Raw genomic sequence first — 22,978 nt, 5'->3', positions numbered from 1 at the left:
GCATATATGGTTCTTATGGAAGGAATGCTCATATAAACTTCAGAGAGGGCTCATTTAATTGGAAATTGAAAGTTCTAGTTCACTTTTTAAGCGTCAAAGTATATTGGAGGGTAACCAGCTCCCTCCCCTCCCCAACCCTTTTTTCCCAAATGCATCCAATAAAAACTTTAAGATGGCCACTCTGTTAAAAATAGTTCAATGATCATATAAGAAAAATTCCGGTGTTGACAAAATCCATCAGGGCCCGGGGGCAGGCGTTGTACGTTATGCCCTGGAGGCATATATCGGTCTTATGGAAGGGATACTCGTATTAACTTCAAAGAGGGATCATTTGATTGAAAATTAAAAGTTCTAGTTCACTTTTTAAGAGTCAAAAGGGATTGGAGGGCAACTAGCCCCCCCCCCCTCCATGCCCTTTTTTCCTCAAACCCACCTCAAACAGCCTAACTACTGTCTTTTGAAGCTATTTTTTCAATCCATTCATTGTTGCATGAAAAAATCACGTTTGATTTATCAGAGGTATGTAATTAAGTTGTCTATAGCAAAGGCCATAAGGCTTAAATTTTTTATTATTATTAATTAAAAAAAACCTTGCATAAAAATAAGTTTTCTAAGAAAGTAAAGAGCCATACTGAACTAAGGACCAACAGAAATTATTTCCTATTATAGTTAAAACTAAAAAAGACCAGAAATTACTCTTAAAGAATAAACGAAACCCCGAAAGAACAGAAATTAAAATTAACTATCTTACAAACATAAAGATACCCGGTGCAAACATAAATGAATGAATAAATCTTATATAGCTTCAATATTTTTTTATTATTTTCCCCCCACAGGTGCTTTATATGCAAGGGTTAAAAATACCATTTTGTTAAAAATAGTTGAAAGGTTAAATAACAAAACTCTGGTGTCGACAAAACAACCCAGGGCCCGGGGGTAGGAAGGGATTCTCGTATAAACTTCGGAGAGGGCTCATTAGACTGGAAATTTGAAGTTCTAGTCCAGCTTTTAAGAGTCAAAAGTGATCAAAGGGCAACTAACCCCCCCACGCCTTTTTTCCACAAAATACATCAGATAAAAATTTTGAGGTAGCCATTTTGTTAAAAAAAAAAGTTCAAAGGTAAGGTAGCGAAAACTCCGGAGTCGACACATATTGTACAAACATAACGTTTGTAATATAATTCGTTTTATAACTAATTAATCATTAGTTATAATAATTATATATACTAATCAATCATAAGTTATACCCGGGGGCATATATGGCTGTTTTGGAAGGAATTCTTGTACAAACTTCAAAGAGGGCTCGTTTGATTGGAAATTGGAAGTTCTAGTTCAGTTTTTAAGAGTCAAAAGTGATCGAAGGGCAACTAGCCCCTCCCTTACGCCCTTTTCCCTCCAAATACATCAGATCAAAATTTTGACGCAGCCATTGTGTTAAAAAAAAATCAAGGGTCAGATAGCAAAAACTCCGGGGTCGACACATGTTGTACAAACATAATATGTGTAATATAATTCGTTTCATAGCTAATTAACCATTTGAAAAAAAATAAGTTGGTTCAAATTAGTAAGTAAACTAAAATGTAAATCATTGACACACGACAACTTGTACAGAAATCATTATTACTGTAGTCCATGAAAAACGATCACGCCATGTTTTATATCATTTCAGACGGATGGATAAACCCATCTTACCCATCCGATAAAAATTTTAGGTGACCATTTTGTTAAATAGTTCAACCATCAGATATTAAAGCTCCAGGGTCGACACAAACCCCCAGGGCCCCGAGACAGGCGTTGTAAGTTATACTCTGGGGATATATATGGTTCTTATAGAAGGGATACTCGTATGAACTTCAGAGAGGGCTGATTTGATTGAAAATAGAAAGTTCTAGTTCACTCTAAAGAGTCAAAACAGACCGAAGCTTAATTACTCCCCACACGCACTTTTTCCCCGAACCCATCCGATAAAAATTTTGAGATAGCAATTTTGATAAAAATAGTTCAAACATTAGATGATAAAAACTCTGAGGTTGACACAAACCCATTATTTCACTTTGATATTGCTACCTTGATAACAGTTTTAATACTTTGAATAACATTTTATTTTTTTTTATAGTTTGATTCTTAAATAATGAAATTTTTAAAAAATTTAAGATTTTTTAAAACAAAACGAAAAAAAATTAATTTAAAAAAAAACTTTAAGACCAATAATTTTTTAATATAAAAGTATAGGCCATTTCAAACTTAAGATCAGCAGATACAAATGCCATTTAAAATTCAAACTCAAAACGACCAGAAATTACTATTAAAGAATAAATGAAACGCAAATCGAACAGAAATTAAATAAACAATCATAGCAAAAACATACAACAAGTAATAATATAAATGAATAAATAGATATTAAAGCAAGTAATGCTTAGATTGAATATGAAAATCAAGCTTAAAACGAAAAAAAATATTTTCCTATTGAAGTATAAATTAAACTAAAAACGAACAGAAATTAAATAAACAATTAATACAAACAAACAAACAATATATATTAATGTAAATTATTAAATTAAATCTTAAAACGAGTGAAACTTTAATTGAATATGAAAATCAAGCTTGAAACGAACAAAAATCACTACAAACAAGAGTTTGGGTATGACCTTCTTCTCTCACTGTATAAGTCTAAAACCTACTGCGTCATTGGCGCTTTACTGAAAACTATATGGGTCTTTAACAGTATTGGAAAGTATAAACAACATCAAACTGAATATTTGATGTATAATGATATTAATTGTTGAAAGATACATCAGTTCAAGAATTTATGTCACTGTAATTGTATTTTTATTTTCAATGGTGTACGAACTGGAAAAGAAAATATTTGGAGAGGAGGCAGTATCCAAACACTTGTTTGTAGTGAAACCATATTCGTCTTGAACAACTTTAAAAGAGCTAATAAATTAAAATAAATATTTGATGCATAATGATATCAATTGCTGAAAGCTCATCAGTTCAAAATGTTACTTAATTTTAATGTTTATTTTCAACATTAAGTACAAAAGAAAATATTTGTCATAAAATTGGTTTTCAGCAAAGCGCCAATGACGCAGTAGGTTTTAGACTTTTACAGTGAGAGAGGGAGGTCATACCCAAACTCTTGTTTGCAGTGATTTTTGTTCGTTTCCAGCTTGATTTGCATATTCAATTTAAGCTTTATTTTTTTCAAAATATATTTGTTAATTTACATTAATATCTATCGTAGATTTGTTTGCATTTATTGTTTATTTAATTTCTGTTCGTTTTTAGTTTCATTTATACTTCAATAGGAAAATATTTTTTTTCCGTTTTAAGCTTGATTTTCATATTCAATCTAAGCCTTACTCGCTTTAAGATCTATTTATTCTGGTATATTATTACTTGTTGTATGTTTTTGCTATGATTTTTTATTTAATTTCTGTTCGTTTTGGGTTTCATTTATTCTTTAATAGTAATTTCTCGTCGTTTTGAGTTTGAATTTTGAAAGGAATTTGTATCTGTTGAGCTAAAGTTTAAAATGGCCTTTACTTATAATGCTTAGATTGAACATGACAGTCAAGCTTAAAACGAAAAAAAAATATTTTGCTATTGAAGCATAAATGAAACTTAAAACGAACTGAAATTAAATAAACAATCAATACAAACAAACATACAATAGATATTAATATAAAGGAATAAATAAATCTTAAAACCAGTTAAACTTAAATTGAATATGCAACTCCAGCTTGAAACGAACAAAATCACTACAAACAAGATTTTGGTATTGCCTCCTTCTCTCACTGTAAAAGTCCAAAACCTACTGCGACATCGGCACTTTACTGAAAACCAATTGTATTACAAATATTTTCTTTTGAACTTAATATTGGAAATTATCATTAAAATTATAGTAAAATTTTGAACTGATGAGCTTTCAGCAATTAATATCATTGCTGATATTAATTCAGTTTAATTAAATTCAGTTTAATTTATTAGTTCTTTCTAAAGTTGTTCAAAACGAATATAGTTTCACTACAAACAAGAGTTTGGATACTGCCCCCTTCCTTAACTGTAAATAAAAACCCAAACCCTATTGCGTCATTGGCGCTTCACTGAAAACGAATTATATTACAAATATTTTCTTTTCCAGTTCTTACACCATTGAAAATAAAAATAAAATTGGAGAGAAATAAATTTTTGAACTGATGGGTCTTTCAACAACTAATATCATTATATATTAAATATTCCATTTGATGGTGTTTATATTTTCCAAGATTCTTCAAGACGCATATAGTTTTCAGTAAACCGCCAATGACTTGAACATAGAAATTATTTTTTTGAGGAGGTCACTCCCCAAGAGCCTTCAGCGCAAGGGTTGTAAGTTATGCCCTGGGGGCATATAAGCTTTTTATAGAAACTTCAAAAGGGGCTCATACGATTGGAAATTCAAAGGGCTAGTGCCCTTTTTAATAGTTGAAAGTAAATGGAGGGCAACTAACTCCCTCTCACGCTCACCTTTTCCCAAAACACATCCAATCAAAATTTTGAGATAGCCATTTTGTACAACGTGGTTAAAAATTCTGGAAATTAGGTCTTTAAGGATGATAGCCCCCCAAAGCCCTCAGAGCAAGGGTTGTAAGTTATGCTCTGGGGGCATATAAGGTTTTTGGAGAAAGCGTTGTCGTAGAAACTTCAAAAAGGGCTCATTTGATTGGAAATTTAAATGGCTAGTGCATTTTTTAATAGTCGAAAGTGATTGGAAGGCAACTAACACCCCTTCCACGCTCACCATATCCCCAAACACATCCAATCAAAAGTTTGAGATAGCCATTTAGTTCAACGTAGTTGAAAGTTCTGGAAATTATATCTTTGAGAAGGACACTTCCCCCCCCCCCCCAAGGTCTTCAGGGCAAGGGTTATAAGTTATACCCTGGGAGCATATATGGTTCTTAGGAAGGAATGCTCGTATAAACTTCAGAGGGCTCATTTGATTGGAAATTGAAAGTTCTGGTTCACTTTTAAGCGTCAAAAGATATTGGAGGGTAACCCCCCCCCCCCCGTTTTTTCCAAATGCATCCGATAAAAACTTTGAGATAGCTATTTTGTTAAAAATAGTTCAAAGATAGTGCTTAGATTGAATATGAAAATCAAGCTTAACACGAAAAAAAATATTTTGCTATTGAAGCATAAAGGAAACTTAAAACGAACAAAAATTAAATAAACAATCAATGCAAACAAACATGCAATAGATATTAATTTAAATGAATAAATAAATCTTAAAATGAGTTAAACTTAAATTGAATATGCAAATCAAGCTTGAAAGGAACAAAAATCACTACAAACAAGAGTTTGGGTATCGCCTCCTTCTCTCACTGTAAAAGTCTAAAACCTACTGCGTCATTGGCGTTTTACTGAAAAGTATATGCGTCTTGAACAATCTTGGAGAGTATAAAAAACATCAAATTGAATATTTGATATATAATGATATTAGTTGTTGAAGACCCATCAGTTCAATAATTTATTTCGCTCTAATTTTATTTTTATTTTCAATGCTGAAAGAACTGGAAAAGAAAATATTTGTAATATAATTCGTTTTCAGTGAAGCGCCAATGACGCAGTAGGCTTTTGGTTTTAATTTACAGTTAAGGAAGGGGGCAGTATTCAAAGTCTTGTTTGTAGTGAAACTATATTCGTCTTGAACAACTTTAGAAAGAACTAATAAATTAAACTGAATATTAATGATATTAATTGCTGAAAACTCATTAATTCAAAATTTTACTATAATTTTAATGTTTATTTTCAGTATTACGTACAAAAGAAAATATTTGTAATAAAAAATTGGTTTTCAGTAAAGCCCCAATGACGCAGTAGGTTTTAGACTTTTACAGTGAGAGAAGGAGGTCAATTATTCATCTACTGATTTATTTATTCATCTACATTAATATCTATTGTATGTGTGTTTGCATTGATTGTTTATTTAATTTCTCTTCGTTTTAAGTTTCCTTTATACTTCAATAGCAAAATATTTTTTTTCGTTTTAAGCTTTATTTTATTATTCAATCTAAGCATTACTCGCTTTAAGATCTATTTATTCATTTATCTATTTATTCATTTATTCATATTCACTCGTATATTGTTACTTGTTGTATGTTTTTTCCTATGGTTTTTTATTTAATTTCTGGTCGTTTTGAGTTTGAATTTTAACATGTATTTGTATCTCTTGATCTTAAGTATAAAATTGTCTTTACTTCCATGAGAGAAACTTATTTCTAGGAAAGTTACTTTTAGTTTATATACAAGAAAACGTGGTCCACACAGGATCACTTTTCGAGAAAAAAACTGTTTATCTAAGAGGGTTAAACCATTTGTATGGGCGTTTCAATACAAAAATATACTTCAAGCAAAGTCTCTCTGTTGGATTTTTTTCTTTACATCTAAAATCCCCTATTAAAAGCGATCCCTGGGTGCCCAGGGATCGCCCAGGGAATATAAATATTTTTACTTTTATATCTTTAATAAATGAAATAATATTAACATTTTGATTACTAAATATCAGTATAAGTTTATTAAACTGACAAGGCGCATTCATTTGTATTTTTTCAGTAAAGTGCAAATTTTGTTCTGGCCTTGGGAAGGCATAGGGGTTTTACACCCAACTTGTGTTAATTTTTGCTCGTTTTGAGTTTGACTCGGTTAATTATTGTAATTTCTCTTCGTTTTGGGTTTCATTTATTTATCGATGCTGATTTGTGGTAGTTTCACGCTTGGTAGATTATTTTATTTTATTTTTGCTCATTTTTTGTTTAATGGAGTTCTACTTTTCCTTGAAAAATTTATTTTGTGGAAAATTTTTTTTAGATTAATTTCTGGTCATTTTGTATTGACATAGTCTTTTCAGGGAAAAAGAAAATAATACTTGAAATCTTTTCGTTTTTTAAGACTTTATAGTTTGGCCTACTATTTGAATGCTGGAGACAAATTTTCAGCAATTTTTAACTACATACACCCTTTTAAAAATCTCGACAAAATTAGTAGTGTTTAATTTAGTTTCATACCTCCTCTAGTTGACCTGAAATGGAATACTTGATACAATTCGCAAAAAAATCTGTTTACTTATTTTGATAGCTTGAATACACTTACGCTATATTGATTTGATTAAATTTTAAGAGCAGAAATGGGAAGGTTGGCGTGGGAGGGTGGGAATTGAAGGGGGATTAGTTGCCCTCAAATCACTTTCGACTATTAAAAAGGGCATCAGCCCTTTCTATTTTCAATCGAATGAGCCCTTTTCGAAATTCCCACGACAACTCCTTCGATACAAAGTGCCCATGTCTAAACAACAACAACAACAAAATAATAACCACTATAACCACTATAATCACGTCGATCTTTACTATAAAACTGTCAAGCCTTCCAATCATTTTCGACTATTAAAAAGGGCAATAGGCCTTTCAATTTCCAATCGAATGAGCCCTTTTGGAAACTACAAAGCTTTCTATAAACACCTTATATGCCCCCAGGGCATAAATTTCAACCCTTACCCTAAGGTCTGTTAGGGTGGTTGTCATCCTCTAAGACCGAATTTCAAGAACTTTCAACTACGTTAAACAACATGGCTATCTCAAAATTTTGATTGGATGTGTTTGGGGAAATGGTGGGCGTGAGAGGGGTGTTATTCGCCTTCCAATCACCTTCGACTATTAAAAAGGGCACAAGCCACTCCAATTTCCAATTGAATGAGCGCTTTTCGAAGTTCCTACGACAACTTCTTCAATACGAAGTGCCCTGCTTTAAAGGAAAAAATTAATAAATAATACATTGTGCCAACATCGTTCGTATACGCCCCCAGGGCATAACTTAAAACTCTCGCCCTGAGGGCTGTGGGGGAGTGTCTTCCTCTTTACTTAGTCCCCGTTTCTTGTCTCTTTCTCGAGTGTCTCCGTTCTTTACTTAGGCAGCGGGATCGCGCTGCCTATGATTTATACAACAACTTTCTATAAACACCTTATATGCCCCCAGGGCATAACTTACAACCCTTGCACTGAGGGCTCTGAGGGGGTTATCGTCCTAAAAGACCTAATTTTTAGAACGTTCAACTACGTTGAACAAAATGGATATCTCAAAATGTTGATTGGATGTGTTTGGAAAATGTTGGGCGTGAGAGGGGCGTTAGTCGCTATCCAATCACTTTCAACTATTAAAAAAGGCACTAGCCCATTCAATTTCCAATTGAATGAGCCCTTTTGAAGTTTCTACGACAACGCCTTCAATAAAAACTTTATATGCCCCAGGGCATAACTTACAACCCTTAACCTGAGGGCTGTTGGGGGAAAGGTTGTCATCCTCAAAGACCTAATTTTCAAAACTTTCAACTAAGCTGAATAAAATGGTTATCTAAAATTTTGATTGGATGTGTTTGGGGAAAAGGTGGGCGTGAGAGGAGGGTTAGTTGCCCTCAGATCACTTTTGACTATTAAAAGGGTACTATCCATTTGAATTTCAAATCGAATGAGCCCTTTTTCAAGTTTCTACGACAAAGATTTCAATTAAAACCCTATATGCCCCCAGGGCATAACTTTTAATCCTTGCCCTAAGGGCTGTGGGGGAGTGTCCTCCTCAAAAATATATTTTTTCTCTTGAAATCAACTACGCTGAACAAAATGGCTATCTTAAAATTTTTATTGGATGTGTTCGGGGGAATGATGGGCGTGGAGGGGGGCTAGTTGCCCTCCAATCACTTTTGACTATTAAAAAGGACACTAGCCCTTTGAATTTCCAATCGAATGAGCTTTTTTTGAAGCTTCTACCTCAACGCCTTCTTTAAAAACCTTATATGCCCCCAGGGCATAACTTAAAACCCTTGCCCTGAGGGCTGTGGGGAGTGTCGTCCTCAAAAACATATTTTCTATCTGGAAATCATCTACGCTGAACAAAATGGCTATCTCAAAATGTTGATTGGATGTGTTTGGGAAAATGATGGGCGTGAGAGGGGCTAGTTGCCCTCCAATCACTTTTGACTATTAAAAAGAGCACTAGTCCTTTGAATTTCCAATCGAAAGGGCCTTTTTTGAAATTTCTACGACAACGCCTTCTATAAAAACCTTATATGCCCACAGGGCATAACTTAAAAGCCTTGCCCTAAGAGTGTCCTCCTCAAAACATATTTTCTATCTGGAAATCAACTACGCTGAACAAAATGGCTATCTCAAAATTTTGATTGGATTTGTTTGGGGGAATGATAGGCGTGACGGGGGCGGCTAGTTGCCCTCCCATCACTTTCGACTATTAAAAAGGGCACTAGCCCTTCGAATTTCCAATCGAATGAGCCTGTTTTGAAGTTTCTACGACAACACCTTCTATAAAAACCTCATATGCCCCAAGGGCATAACTTAAAACTCTTGCCGTGAGGGCTGTGGAGGAGTGTCCTCCTCAAAAACAGATTTTCTATCTTGAAATCAACTATGCTGAACAAAATGGTTATTTCACAATTTTGATTGGATGTGTTTGGGGAAATGGTGGGCGTGGGGGGGATAGTTGCCCTCCAATCACTTTTGACTATTAAAAAGGGCACTAGAACTCTCAATTACCAATCGAATGAGCCCCTCTTAAAGTTTCTACGACGACCCCTTCCATATGAAGTGCCCTGCTCTAAAGGAAACAAATAATAAATAGTACATTGGGCCAACATCGTTCTTATATGTCCTCAGGGCATAACTTAAAACCCCTGCCCCGAGGGTTGTGGGGGAGTGTCCTCAAAAACATATTTTCTATGTGGGAAACAACTACGCTGAACAAAAAGGCTATCTCAAAATTTTGATTGGATGTGTTTGGGAGAAAGATTGGCGGGGAGGGGGGGGTAGTTGCCCTCCAATCACTTTCAACTATTAAAAAGAGCACTAGCCCTTTGAATTTCTAATTGAATGAGCTATTTTTGAAGTTTCTACGACAGCACCTTCTATAAAAAACTTACATGCCCTCAGTGCACAACTTAAAACCTTTGCCCTGAGGGTTTTGTGGAAGTTTCCTCCTCAGAAAGATTCTTTCTATGTGGAAAATAGCTACCCGCAACAAATTGGCTTTATCCAGATTTTTATGGGATGTGTTTGGGGGAATGATGGGCATGGGAGGGAGGTCTAGCTTTCCACCACTAACTCTTGACGATCAGAAAGGGCACTAGCCCTTTGAATTTACAATCGAATGAGCCTGTTTTGAAGTTTCTATGACAACGCCTTCTATAAAAACCTTATATGTCCCCAGGGCATAACTGAAAACCCTTGCCCTGAGGGTTGTTGTGGGAGATTGTCCTCCTCAAAAACATATTTTCTATCAGGAAATCAAATACAATGAGCAAAATGGCTATCTCAAAATTTTGATTGGATGTGTTTGGAGGAATGATGGGCATGGGGGGCTAGATGCCCTCAAATCACTTTTGAAAAATAAAAAATACGCTCGAACTCTCAATTCCAAATTCAATGAGCCCTTTTTGAAGTTTCTTCGACGACCCCTTTAATATGAAGTACGATGCTCTAAAGGAAAAGAATAATAAATAGTACATCTGAAGAACATTTGTCATACTCTCTCCCAGGGCATAGCTTATAATCATGGCCTTAAGACTTTTGGGGGAGTGTCCCCCTCAAAAAAATGTTTTCTAGCAGGAAATTACATACGCTGAACAAAATGGCTATCTCAAAACTTTGATTGGATTTGTTTGGGGGAATGATGGGCATGGGGGGCTAGTTGCCCTCCAATAACTTTTGACTATTAAAAAGGGCACTAGCCACTCCAATTTCCAATCGAATGAGCTCTTTTCAATTTTTCTACGACAACTCCTTCGATACGAAGTGCCCGGGTGGAAAAAAAAAACACATTGTGCCCAAATCGTTCTTTACTTAGGCAGCGCTAGCGCGCTGCCTATGATCAATCTTAAAGTTTCTGAAAAGTTTTTGTTCTGTCACTTGAATGAGATTCTGTCACTTGGAGGTCAAAATGATAAAAGAAAAAATGTTATATCTTTGGTTTATCGACCGCATAGTGCTCATCCCGATGATTTTTTTGGTGATTTTGATAAATTACTTCGAAAGAATTGTGAGTATGTATTCATCATAGACTTTAATTTTTATCTGCTTGAATTGACTGGCCCTAATTTAGATTTTCATTAGGGCCTAATTTAGGCCCTAATTAGATACTGTATTTATTCCAACAAGAATTGCAGAGCATTCAGTGACATTGCTAGATAATATATTTATCCCATCTGACCTAACTCCACAATGACATTCAGACGTATCCGTTACTTCTGGCTGGGATCATCTCCTTTCAGTTTGTACGACCATATCTATTTTGAAACCTTAAACAGCTAAAGAAAAGTATCTTTTATGTGAAATGAAGTCTGAAATTTTAAAGAAGTTTAAGAATAGATATTCCAAGTCCAATTTATGGATAATCTTAGTCCAATTTATCATAGGTACTGTCCTGTCCTAGAGACAAGGAAAAGAAAGAGAGTCCCCTGTAAGGCATGGATTACTGAAAAAATTAGGGACATGTTTCAAATAAGAGATGACTTTTTTAAATCGTACCTGAACTCTGAGCCTGAATGATAGCTGGGATACTTTTTGGAAGCTTCGGAATGAAGTAAATTCTGTTCGCAGAACGGCAATAAAACAATATCATTCTGATAAATTCGAACAACATAAAGATGATATGAAAGGTACGTGCTCGGTACTGACAAATTCTCTGACTTTCCAGAAAATATGGAAGTCGACAGTCAGACTTTTAGCAATGAAAACGATATTACTAATGAATGCTGCAGGTATTTTTTCTAAAATCGGTAGTGATGTATCTAATGAAGCAGTGAGCAGTTTGCGGATCAGGAATTCCCAATAACCGTTGTGAATGTCTTGTCATTTAGTTTTATACAGTAGGCTATAATATGAATGACAATAGTAAAGCTGTGAAGACCATAAAGTCAAACTCGGCTGGAATGGATAGACTCAACTTTAAAGCGTTTAAAGTAGTTAGTGCTCAACTCCTGCCAGTTCTCCTATGTCAAGTGAACCTATCCATGACAAAAGTTGACTTTCCACAAGCATTGAAACAAGCCAAAGTGATTGTGCGGCACAAAGGAGATGATAAGAATCAGTTATCAAATTATAGACCCATCTTAATTCTACCTTTATTTTCTAAAACTTTTGAAAAAGTAATTTATGTTCAAGTGTATTCTTATTTAGAATACACGATGCATTTTCAGTGTGGAACGGTCTCCCGGAACGTATTGGAGCGGCCAGTAACTTAATTTTGTTTAAAAGTAAAAAAAAAAAAAAAATTATTGAAAAAGGCGGTTGAAATTTGTGCGTTTTTGGGAGGGGGGGCAGGGAGGTGGGGATGGGGGAGGTTGGCAGGTTGTGATATGAAGAAACAAAGGAGTATTCTCTTTTTGGCGGCTCTTCAGTTTTATATATAATGTAGTTGTGTTGTATTTTTATTTGGTGAAATAATAAATATCTGAATCTAAACTTTTATTTTCCAACCGAATGAGTTCCCGAGTTTTTATTATCACTTTGTTAAATTATATGGTTACAAATGTTACGGGAGGGGGTTGGTTATCCTCTAATCACTTTCAACTTTTAAAAAGGGCACATAACTTTCAAATTCTAATAGAATGAGTTCCCTCCGAAGTTTCTACGACAACTTTGTTAAATTTTATGACCACAAATGTTATGGAAGGGGGTTGGTTACCCTCTAAGCGCTCTCAACCTTTAAAAATGGCACAGAACTTTCAAATTCCAATCGAATGAGTTCCCTACGAAGTTTCTATGACATGGAAGCAATAATAATACAACGAAGGGAAATGATTCTTTACTTGGGCAGCGCTAAAGCTCTGTCTCTGATATTCAGAGCCATCTTGAATAAAAAGGCGATGCATTTGATAAATATTTCTTCTTTTGGATATCCCTCCACACCTTCCAACTTTTTTCAAGTAAGTATATGAATGTGATCATTTGAAGGACCAATGATCATTTGAAGACTTATTTGAAGGACCTCTCGCAAAAAGTTGAGGAATCTGCTTTAAGGCACCTCTCCCCTCATAAGAACATCCACTTCTCCCCTTCACTAGTTGATGCAAAAATATCATACAATATAGCCGTTAACAACATTGTTAATATGTGCCATATAACAAACGCTCATTTACACAAATTTTAAGTATTTAGGATCCCCATAAAAGAGCAGTTCCTTTTGATGCATATACTGGTACTAGCTTTTGGAGTTTCAGTTACTATTGGTATGGGCCCCTCTGTGCTTACAGTTCGTCACCATGAATTGCTTGATGTGTCCAAAGATGTGCACCATATCTATATTTATGATGTTGGCTGTGGGCCCAGGCCCAAGAGTTTCATTTTGGAGCCTCTGATTACAAAGATTGAAAATCCTTCCATGGTCCTGATTTTAACAATGTACGAAGCTCTCCGTTCAAATAGAATTTATCTATGAAGCCTCTATTTTGACATGGCCTACTTGCACAATTTGGCCTCACTCTTGGTCCTGGGGTTGCATGCTTCATGTTTGTAAGTGGACCTTCTTCTTTGACTTTTCAAACATTGCAATTAAAATGGCTATCTTCAAATTTTGATTCCATGCTACGTGATACAGCAAAGGTACAAAGTGTGTTCCGTAAAAAGAGCAACAAAAACACTACACTGTGCGTATCTTCAAATAGTTATAAATATTGGTTATAACCGACAATACACAAAAAGTCAAGTTTCAAAGCTCTTAGAAAAAATTTGACATTTATCAGGCAAATAAAAAAAATAATCTTTGACCCCATAGGAACAAAGTGTTTGAAGCTTCTTGCCCCTGCAAAAACTGCCAACAACGTCTATACCTTTTTTACGATAGGGGTGGGAATTATGCCCAAATTTTCGGCTTAAGCATTAAGTTGGACGGACCCAAGTTACCCAGGTTTTCAGAGACTATCTTGCTCAAAAACTCAATTTAAGCAAAATGAAGATTTGCACACGAACACAGGTGATACCTAAACGAAATAAAAATTCCCAGAATAAAATTGAAACCTACCAAATTATGTTCATCGTGGAAGGCGTAATGAAGGTTTGTTATCCACCTCCGGTCTCCATTGACTAAAACATCACGTTCTTCTTGAAAACAGGCAGCTTCAGCTCTTTTTAACATCACCCATTTATTTAATATTTTCATTGCATATACCTTATCTGTTCCCCGAAGTCGAACAACACAAACTTCGCCAAAAGCCCCGCGACCAATCACTTTAATTATCTCAAAATCATCACGAGATAATCGGAGAGATTTGAACTTCTCAACTAATGGCTTAACTGAAAAAAGAATGGTTTAGTTGTAAAGGGAATACTTCAATAAAATAAATCGTCTTTTAAAAAAAATCTCCGCATAGGGGAAGATGAAAGGGAAATTGGTAATATTTGGAAGTCCATAATCATAGTTGACTCTTTGATCTCCTACCGCAACTATTACGAACAATTTCTGCTACAATTAACATTATCTTCTATCATTAATAAAAACTTATCAGTGAGAGTTACCAGGGGCTGATCCAGATGGTGATTTTAGGGGCACGTGCCCAAGAAGGTCAGAAACTGCACTATTTACTGGGTCGGAAGGGCGAAAACGTCAATGGGAGAGCTAAATTTTATCGGTGTCCTTCCAAATATTAATTCTGTAACCTGAAAAACAAAGTTTTCCCATGAAAAGTACAGTGCGAATTTAAAACTTAAAATGAGCAAGTATTAACGTATAAAAGATGTCCAACCGAAATCGAGCAGAAATTACCTTGAATGAATAAATCAAACTGAAAGCAAAAAGAAATTAAAATGAATAATAAAATGCAAATCAGTTAAACCAGAATTACTACAAATAAGTGTGGTCTTGCAGCCCCTCAGACCCCCCAAAAAGGAATGAAATTTTCTTTTTACTGAATATATTCTTTTCTTTAAGTTTTTTTCTTTAAGAATTAAGCAGTGCCCGAACTTCGGAAAACTTTTTTTTCTTTTATTTTTTTTTTGTTAAGGGAATACTTTAAACATAAGAATCAAATTAATATTATGATTACATTCATTCAATTAAAAATTAATTTACGAAGATAAAAGGGAACACTTTAAACATAAGACTTAAATTAATATTATGATTACATTCATTCAATTAAAAATTAATTTATGAAGATAAAAGGGCACATTTCTGTTTTTAGCAAAACAAGATCTTTTACTTTTTTATATAGCTTTACATAGCCTAATTATCGTTTTTAAAATCCGATGTCCTTCAGGACGGAGAATTTGAGTCCTTATGTCACCAATTATTTGGTTCGGGACGGGGGTCAGTGGATTTGTTCTGTAAGCCTAGCAAGTATGTACCCAGCTCCAAATGGGTAACGGGGGAAATCCAGGGAAGATAAACAGAAGGGGCGTGTAAAAGCATAGGATGGATGGCACCCACCCCCATAGCACTTCTGGACTGAAAGGCCAAAAAACAGAGATCAGCACAGTCAACATTGACTGTAAAGTTGAGCGCCGCGTCCTTTAACTTACCTCTTCTTATCATTTTTCTAATATAGTTTCGATTATTTCTCCAATATAAATTGCTCTATATTTACATAAAGGGCGGATATAATTGATGATTTTGTCAGATTCTCCTAATTCCATAGTTCTACTTTATAATTCCAACTTTAGCAGGGCGTCAGCACACTATATTAAGTGGCCAACCATTATTTAAGGCTCCCATCTTTGGGGGGTAGCTCAACTTTACAATACTAGGCTCTCATGAAAGGTGACATAAACTCAAACATAGCCCAATATCGGCTGTCAATCGCGAGGAATCCACACACGACAGGCGTCCCTTTATCTGCACTACTTCCGGCAACAGGAAAGATACAGTAACCGTCCTTGAGCATATTCATCCCCATGTTCTATCGCCTTGCCCTCTGCTGATGTCATCTTCTAGGCTCTAGGGCTAATGAAGCACTCAAGCTTAAGATATAGGGAATATATCGATGCACGCGTGTGTTAGGTACCCATCCCCTGCCAATACCCAGAAATCCCCATGTCAGTTGCAGTTTTAGGCCTCATAATCTGGGGGGGGGTGGTATACCATAGGAGTGTAAAAATATAAAATGAAGGAATTTAATTTCAGAAGTCAGAAAAACTGAGAGAGCAGCTGATGCGCCTGCCCAGGCTTAGAATCAACACTGCCCCCCTGCCCAAGCCTAGAACCGACACTGCCCTATGCTCTCAGGGGCACCGTATAATAGTGGCTATTTCTATTTTCATTGTAAGATTATGCTATGAGTTGTTTTCTTAAGTGTGCTTCTCTTTAATAATCAGAATGTCGCCTAATTACTTTAGCTCCAAATAATGAGATCGAACTAGCATTATTTTATGACTCTACACACTAACATTTTATTAGGATCATTGCAATAATGATACACAATTTGACCACATAGTAAGTTACAGCCATCTTAAAAGACACAAAATACTAAAAAAGATACAATAAAAAGAAGTATTATTTCATATGTAGTTGTGCTACAGCCAAAAAACGCGTGATTTTGAATGTGGTACTACACAATTAGCAAGACCAGTCTAGGCATTTGTTGGTACATACTTTACAAAGGAAAAAATTATATGCAAGATAGTGTCATAGTTTAATGTGCTAGCTAATTAGCTATCTAATGGAGTTACGAACAGAAACAAAACTACACTTATTACCTGTTTCAATGAAATTGGAGACAGTCCTTTCTCTTCTTAGGGAAGACTGTGAGCATTCATCGTACAATACAATTAGAGAATCTAAGAGACCTTCAATACTTGCTGCACAGTTGGCTGGATTTACTGGTCCCTCTATTTGATATAGAGTTGCATTCTCTAATTCTGTAACTCTCTCGCTTAACGATTTCATGTTGGCTCTATAGGCTTGACCACTGTCAGTATAAATAAGGACTAAGTTACATTTTTACCTTAAAAAAAAAGATCAGTAAGTAACCACAACTTAATAACTTGAAACTTCCAAACACAGTGGGAGTCCCTCTTGCGTACAGGTATGTTAATTCAAATGTCTCATAAATGTTTGATTAATCCCTTTTAGCCCTTTCGGACCACAGTTGCCGTTTATTCATGCAAAATGCCCACAATTGCCACGTTGATGTGGCTCTTCCCTCTTCAACCTCACAACCTGGGGGGGGGGAGATAGGAGGTTTGAACCCCTCCCCCCAAAATGTTTATGCGACTCGTAAAAACGTAACAAAAATCAATATAAGCAAATTTTTTTATGCATTTTTGAGTTTTTTAGTAAATCCCCCCCCCCCCGCAAAAAAAAAAATCCCGGATACGGCCCTGGATGGAAGTAAGAGCGAAGTTGAAACTAAAAACGCAGTTTCTGCAATATATAAGCAAAACTAGTTCAAATAAACTGATTCCCTCTATTTTTATAAATCTTAAAAACTGGTGCTTTACTGAAAACACAAAATTTACCCTAAAAAAGAGTAGCCTGCAGAAAATAAGACGAACTTGTAAGGATCTCAAAAATCTTATTATATCAATCCTGATATTGGTAACTTTTAGGATACAATTCTCTAAGAAAAAATTTCTAAACAAAAATAAAAATGAGGCAAGCTCAGTTTTCAGTAAACCGCTATTTTTCAGAATTAAAACAAAATAGAGAAATGTGATGAGTCAGCTTATTTGAGCATTTTTTTTTAGATATTGGTAGCATAAACTGAAAAGTAATAATTTTTGCTCCTCTTAAGCGTCAACTCCACTCTTAGTTTAACCAGAAAAGCTTTGTTGTTTTTTTTTTGTTCATTTTTAGTTTTCTTAAACATACACAATAAACCATTTAAAAAAGTTGTCTTATTTAGCCAACGAAACTAAGAAAGCCAACAAGAGTTTCTGTTAAAACTGAAATCAATAGGTTTTACTTCTTACCTCTCTTAAACTTTCCTGTATTATAAGTGCAACATTGCCAAATAGATAAGTCCCGAGAAGGTATTTTGACGAAGTTGAGTTTTTTTTTTTTTTTTTTTTTTTTTTTTTTTTTTTTACGATATTCAGTTGTTTATGAAGTGTCGAACTTGAGCAACATTATATTTTTTATACAAGATGAAAGTTTCACTCACTTAGTGTATATATCAGCAAAACTTGCGCAAAAAGTTCCGTTTATATTCATGTTTACGTTCCTGAATTCTTTACACAGACTTCGATTAAGATTAGCCTACGTACTCCAGTTCTTCCAATAACATCTGACTTTACTCTTAAGGGCAATGAGCTAAGTCATTTATCAGATACATGTACAGGAGGGGGGGTGGAATTGGTGACATTGGAGAAAAAGGGCAGTTTATCAAAACAACAAGAGGAAAAAATATTTGGGTCTCGGTCTCATAACATAATAAAATTTTTCCTTTGTTTAAACAACGGTTTATCAGACAAACTCTCGTCTATATTTTTAAGAAAGGAAGCAGCAGAAACAGGTGAGCAAAAATCCCTGGAATTAGCTCAAATATCAGTTCCTGAAAATATCTGACAGTCTCTTTCACTTTCCACAAATGCTGTCTTTAAAATATTGATATGTTTCCTTGAAATATTTATATATTTCTTTAAAATATTTAAGTTTGTCCAGAAAGGGATTTATTTACCCTTGGAGCTTACAATGGCATTTATCTTTGAATAAGTACTATTTTTATTCATTTTATTAGAAAGCAATTCTTTTTTTTAGACTTATCCATCGGTATTTTCGACAAAATAAATACTGTATTTAAATAGATAATCGAATGGCGAAACAAACAGAATGTTTATTTCTGAAAGAAACACGAAGTTTGTTCGAGTTCATCAATCTTCAGTGTCCTTTGGAAGGGAAGGGAGTTGGAGGAAACTACTTTAGAAAACAGAAAAACGGGCTAAGTAGTACTGCCTGGATCGCGCTTAGGATGACAAATTAGCCTATAAGGAATAACATAACAAAGCTTGAGGGCTCGGGGGCTTAAGGTGAGGGCTGAATTTTGCTTAGAGCTTTAAAATATTTTTCGGTCAACTCGCTATCAAAGAATTTTCGCCGACCAGAATAGTGACCCAATTTGCTACAATGGATGTTTTGTGGCAGGAAACGGCACTTTGTTATGGCACGATCTTTTTTTTTTATTAAAAAAAAAAGAGCTAGAAATAACAAATTCCATGCAAATTGACCCCAGTATGATCATCTACGACCTTTAATTCAGTAATGTAATCTTTGAAAAAAAGAGTATATTATCCGTGCCAAAAGGCAATTTTCTTTGATTTTCAAAATGAAGAGCAGTAAGTCTCCGATTAAAGGTCTTAGAACATGTTAAACCAGTTGCATATTTTAGAATTTGCACTAGCTACCCCTTTGGCCAAAAATTTCCCCACGTCCTAAACCCTGTAAAAACCCGAGCGTCATTAGCACTTTACTGAAATCGGTTTGTAAATCCAGCACTGTGTTCTTTATTTGTCATAATAAGAATACAATATAACAAGGCTAATCCGGGCTTACAAATATGAGCTATCATAAATAAGAGTAGGGCTATCTCTCCTCTTCCCCTCTCAGACTCTTTAAAAGGCTTGTCATTTTCGCTTTGCTGAAAACGATGCGCATTCTGAATGTTCTAAAAACTATCAACAACAAAATCACACAAATAATCCAAGATCAAAGAAATATATATATATATATAAATATATATAAATATATATAAATATATATATATATATATATATATATATATATATATATATATATATATATATATATATATATATATATATATATATATATATATATATATATATATATATATATATATATATATATAAGTAGAGTGCTAACTTATACTTTGGGGCCTTTACGTTCCTTGCCACCTTTCCAAGGCAGATTACCAGACTGGTTATTGCTATTGATATCAATTGCACATGAAATTATACAAGAACGTGTTTGGGGAGATTACGTTCCTTGGCACCTTTTCAGAGCATGTACTTATGGATACCTTTCCAAGCAACGTGATGAAACACACTTTTACAGTCGGAAATGTTTGATTGAAATTTGCAAAAAGGTATAAGGAATTCGCAAATTGGACACTATGAACGATATTAATTAATGTTTGAATAATAGGAGTGTGATGGATTCTAATTAGTGAATGGATAATTTTTTAACAAGAAATCTCTGAATAAAATATTTTTGGAGGGATGGGAGAGAGTTTTGCTTGTCTTTCATTGGTACCTTTCCAAGCGAGCGGGGATTCCCCTCCGGTTCCTAAACATTGCAAAAAAGATAACAGTATGAGCGGGGATCCCCCACACAAGTTTGTTTCAACTCCAAGTTTTTCAACCAGACTGTTTTTTTTTAGCTAACATCCGTTTTTAGGAGCCAATCAGAGACATCAGAGCTTGGAAGATGGAGAAAAAAAAGGGTTAAAGTGATTAGCAGTTAAGGTAACCCTGAAGAGCATGTTAATTCATACCTTATATCAATCTATGAAAATGGTTAACGATGATAAAATGGTCTTATGACTTGACCTAGCTTTACTTCTTTGATGTGTTCTGTATAATACACAAGTGGCGTTTGAACAGTGTTGTCAGTTTAAAATAGGGTCGAATGTTATAGTATACTAAAAATTTGATACTAAAAGAGATTTAGATTGCAAAAAAACAATTTTAATAAAGAAATTCAGAACAAACCATAGAAATCATTGCAAATCGATTAGTAAGGTGCATATGAGTACGAATCATCAAAGATCAAAAGTAACAATGACCCAAACCAGCTGAGACATCAACCATCCATAAGTCTCCTATTCCTAAACTCGAAGGACGCCCCCTCCCTCCAACTTTTTGGGCCCCTTCCCCCCATTTTTTTTCTTTTTTTTTGGCAATTGACATTTTTTCTGATAACAAGTATCATTCATTACGATCGTAGCTTTCAAATGTGAAACTTAATTCCATTTTTTGGATCGAAAAATAAACTATTTCTGTAAAATCTGAGTTAATAAGAGTTTTTGACCGTAAACTCTAGTTTTTTTGTAAGAAAACTATAGAAAATACAATTCTCTGGTTCAAATGTAAAACTTAAGTCTATTTTTGGATCAAAAAATAGAACTTTTTCCGTAAAATATTAGCTAATAAGGTTTTTGACCGTAAACACTAGTTTTTTCTAAGAACATTATGTCGAATACACTTATGTGCTTCAAATTTGAAAATTAAGTAGAATTATGTATATAAAAATAAAACAATTTCCGTAAAATCTTAGCTAAGAAGGTTTTTTGACCTTGAACTCTAGTTTTTTTTTAAAAAATTATGGAAAATATAATTAGCTGATTCAAATGTAAAACTTAAGTCCATTTATGAATCGAAAATTAAAACTATTTCCGTAAAATCTGAGGTAATGAGGGTTTTTGACCGTAAACTCTAGTTTTTTGTAAGAAAATTATGGAAAATACAATTCTCTGGTTCAAATGTGAAACTTAAGTCCTTTTTAGGATCGAAAAATAAAACTATTTCTGTAAAATCTGACCTAATAAGGGTTTTTGACCATAAACTCTAGTTTTTTGTAAGTATATTATGGAAAATACAATTCTCTGATTCAAATGTGAATCTCAAGTCCAGTTTTGGATCGAAAAAATAAATTATTTCTTTAAAATCTGAGCTAATAAGGGTTTTTGACCGTAAACTCTAGTTTCCTGTAAGAAAATTATGGAAAATACAATTTTCTCGTTCAAATGTGAAACTTAGGTCTATTCTCTGGTTCAAATGTGAAACTTCAAGTCCATTTTTGGATCGAAAAATAAAGCTATTTCGGTAAAATCTGAGCTAATAAGGGTTTTTGACCGTAAACTCTATTTTTTGTAAGAAAATTATGGAAAATACAATTCTCTGATTCAAATGTGAAACTTAAGTCCATTTTTGGATCAAAAAAAAACATTTCTGTAAAATCTGAGCTAATAAGGATTTTTGACCGTAAACTCTAGTTTTTTTGTAAGAAAATTATGGAAAATACAATTCTCTGCTTCAAATGTGAAACTTAAGTCCATTTATAGATCGAAAATTAAAACTATTTCCGTAAAATCTGAGGTAATTAGGGTTTTTGACCGAAAACTCTAGTTTTTTGTAAGAAAATTATGGAAAATACAATTCTCTGGTTCAAATGTGAAACTTAAGTCCTTTTTAAGATCGAAAAATAAAACCATTTCTGTAAAATCTGAGTTAATAAGGGTTTTTGACCGTAAACTAGTTTTTTGTAAGAAAATTATGGAAATTACAATTCTCTGATTCAAATTTGAATCTTAAGTTCATTTTTGGATCGAAAAAATAACTTATTTCTTTAAAATCTGAACTAATAAGGGTTTTTGACCTTAAACTTAAGTTTTTTGTCAGAAAATTATGGAAAATACAATTCTCCGGTTCAAATATGAAACTTAAGTACATTTTTGGATCGAAAAAATAAACTATTTCTGTAAAATCTGAGCTAATAAGGGTTTTTGACCGTAAACTCTAGTTTTTTGTAAGGAAATTATGGAAAATACAATTCTCTGGTTCAAATGTGAAACTCAAGTCCTTTTTAGGATCGAAAAATAAAACTATTTCTGTAAAATCTGAGTTAATAAGGGTTTTTGACTGTAAACTCTAGTTTTTTTAAAGAAAATTATGGAAAATACAATTCTCTGATTCGAATGTGAATCTTAAGTCCATTTTTGGATCGAAAAAATAAATTATTTCTTTAAAATCTGAGCTAATAAGCGTTTTTTTTATCACAAACTAGTTTTTTGTAAGAAAATTATGGAAAATACAATTCGCTGGTTCAAATGTGAATGTTAAGTCCCTTTTTGGATCGAAAAATAAACTATCTCTGTAGAATCTGAGCTAATAAGGGTTTTTGACCATAAACTCTAGTTTCCTGTAAGAAAATTATAGAAAATACAATTCTCTCGTTCAAATGTGAAACTTAGGTCCATTCTCTGTTT

At 34.0% G+C, this 22,978-nt stretch overlaps 1 protein-coding gene across 2 annotated transcripts in view; it reads right to left on the bottom strand.

Annotated features, from left to right (window-relative positions):
- gek (serine/threonine-protein kinase gek) overlaps window positions 1–22,978 on the bottom strand; it is a 252,003-nt gene that overhangs the window by 194,496 nt on the left and 34,529 nt on the right. For both annotated transcript variants that reach the window (XM_089093462.1, XM_089093463.1), the window contains exons 2-3: window positions 16,731–16,978; window positions 14,065–14,336 (exon numbers count right to left, since the gene is read on the bottom strand). In XM_089093462.1, coding sequence (XP_088949588.1) covers window positions 14,065–14,336; window positions 16,731–16,920 — 462 coding nt within the window. In that variant the 5' untranslated portion in view covers window positions 16,921–16,978. The remainder of the gene's footprint in view (window positions 1–14,064; window positions 14,337–16,730; window positions 16,979–22,978) is intronic.

Source organism: Artemia sp. Qi Xiang Cuo, chromosome 8 (assembly GCF_049724085.1).
Source record: "Artemia sp. Qi Xiang Cuo chromosome 8, ASM4972408v1, whole genome shotgun sequence".
Classification (NCBI taxonomy): Eukaryota; Metazoa; Arthropoda; class Branchiopoda; order Anostraca; family Artemiidae; genus Artemia; species Artemia sp. Qi Xiang Cuo.
Note: the sequence above shows the minus strand (reverse complement) of the source record. Positions and strands in the feature narration are given on the sequence as shown.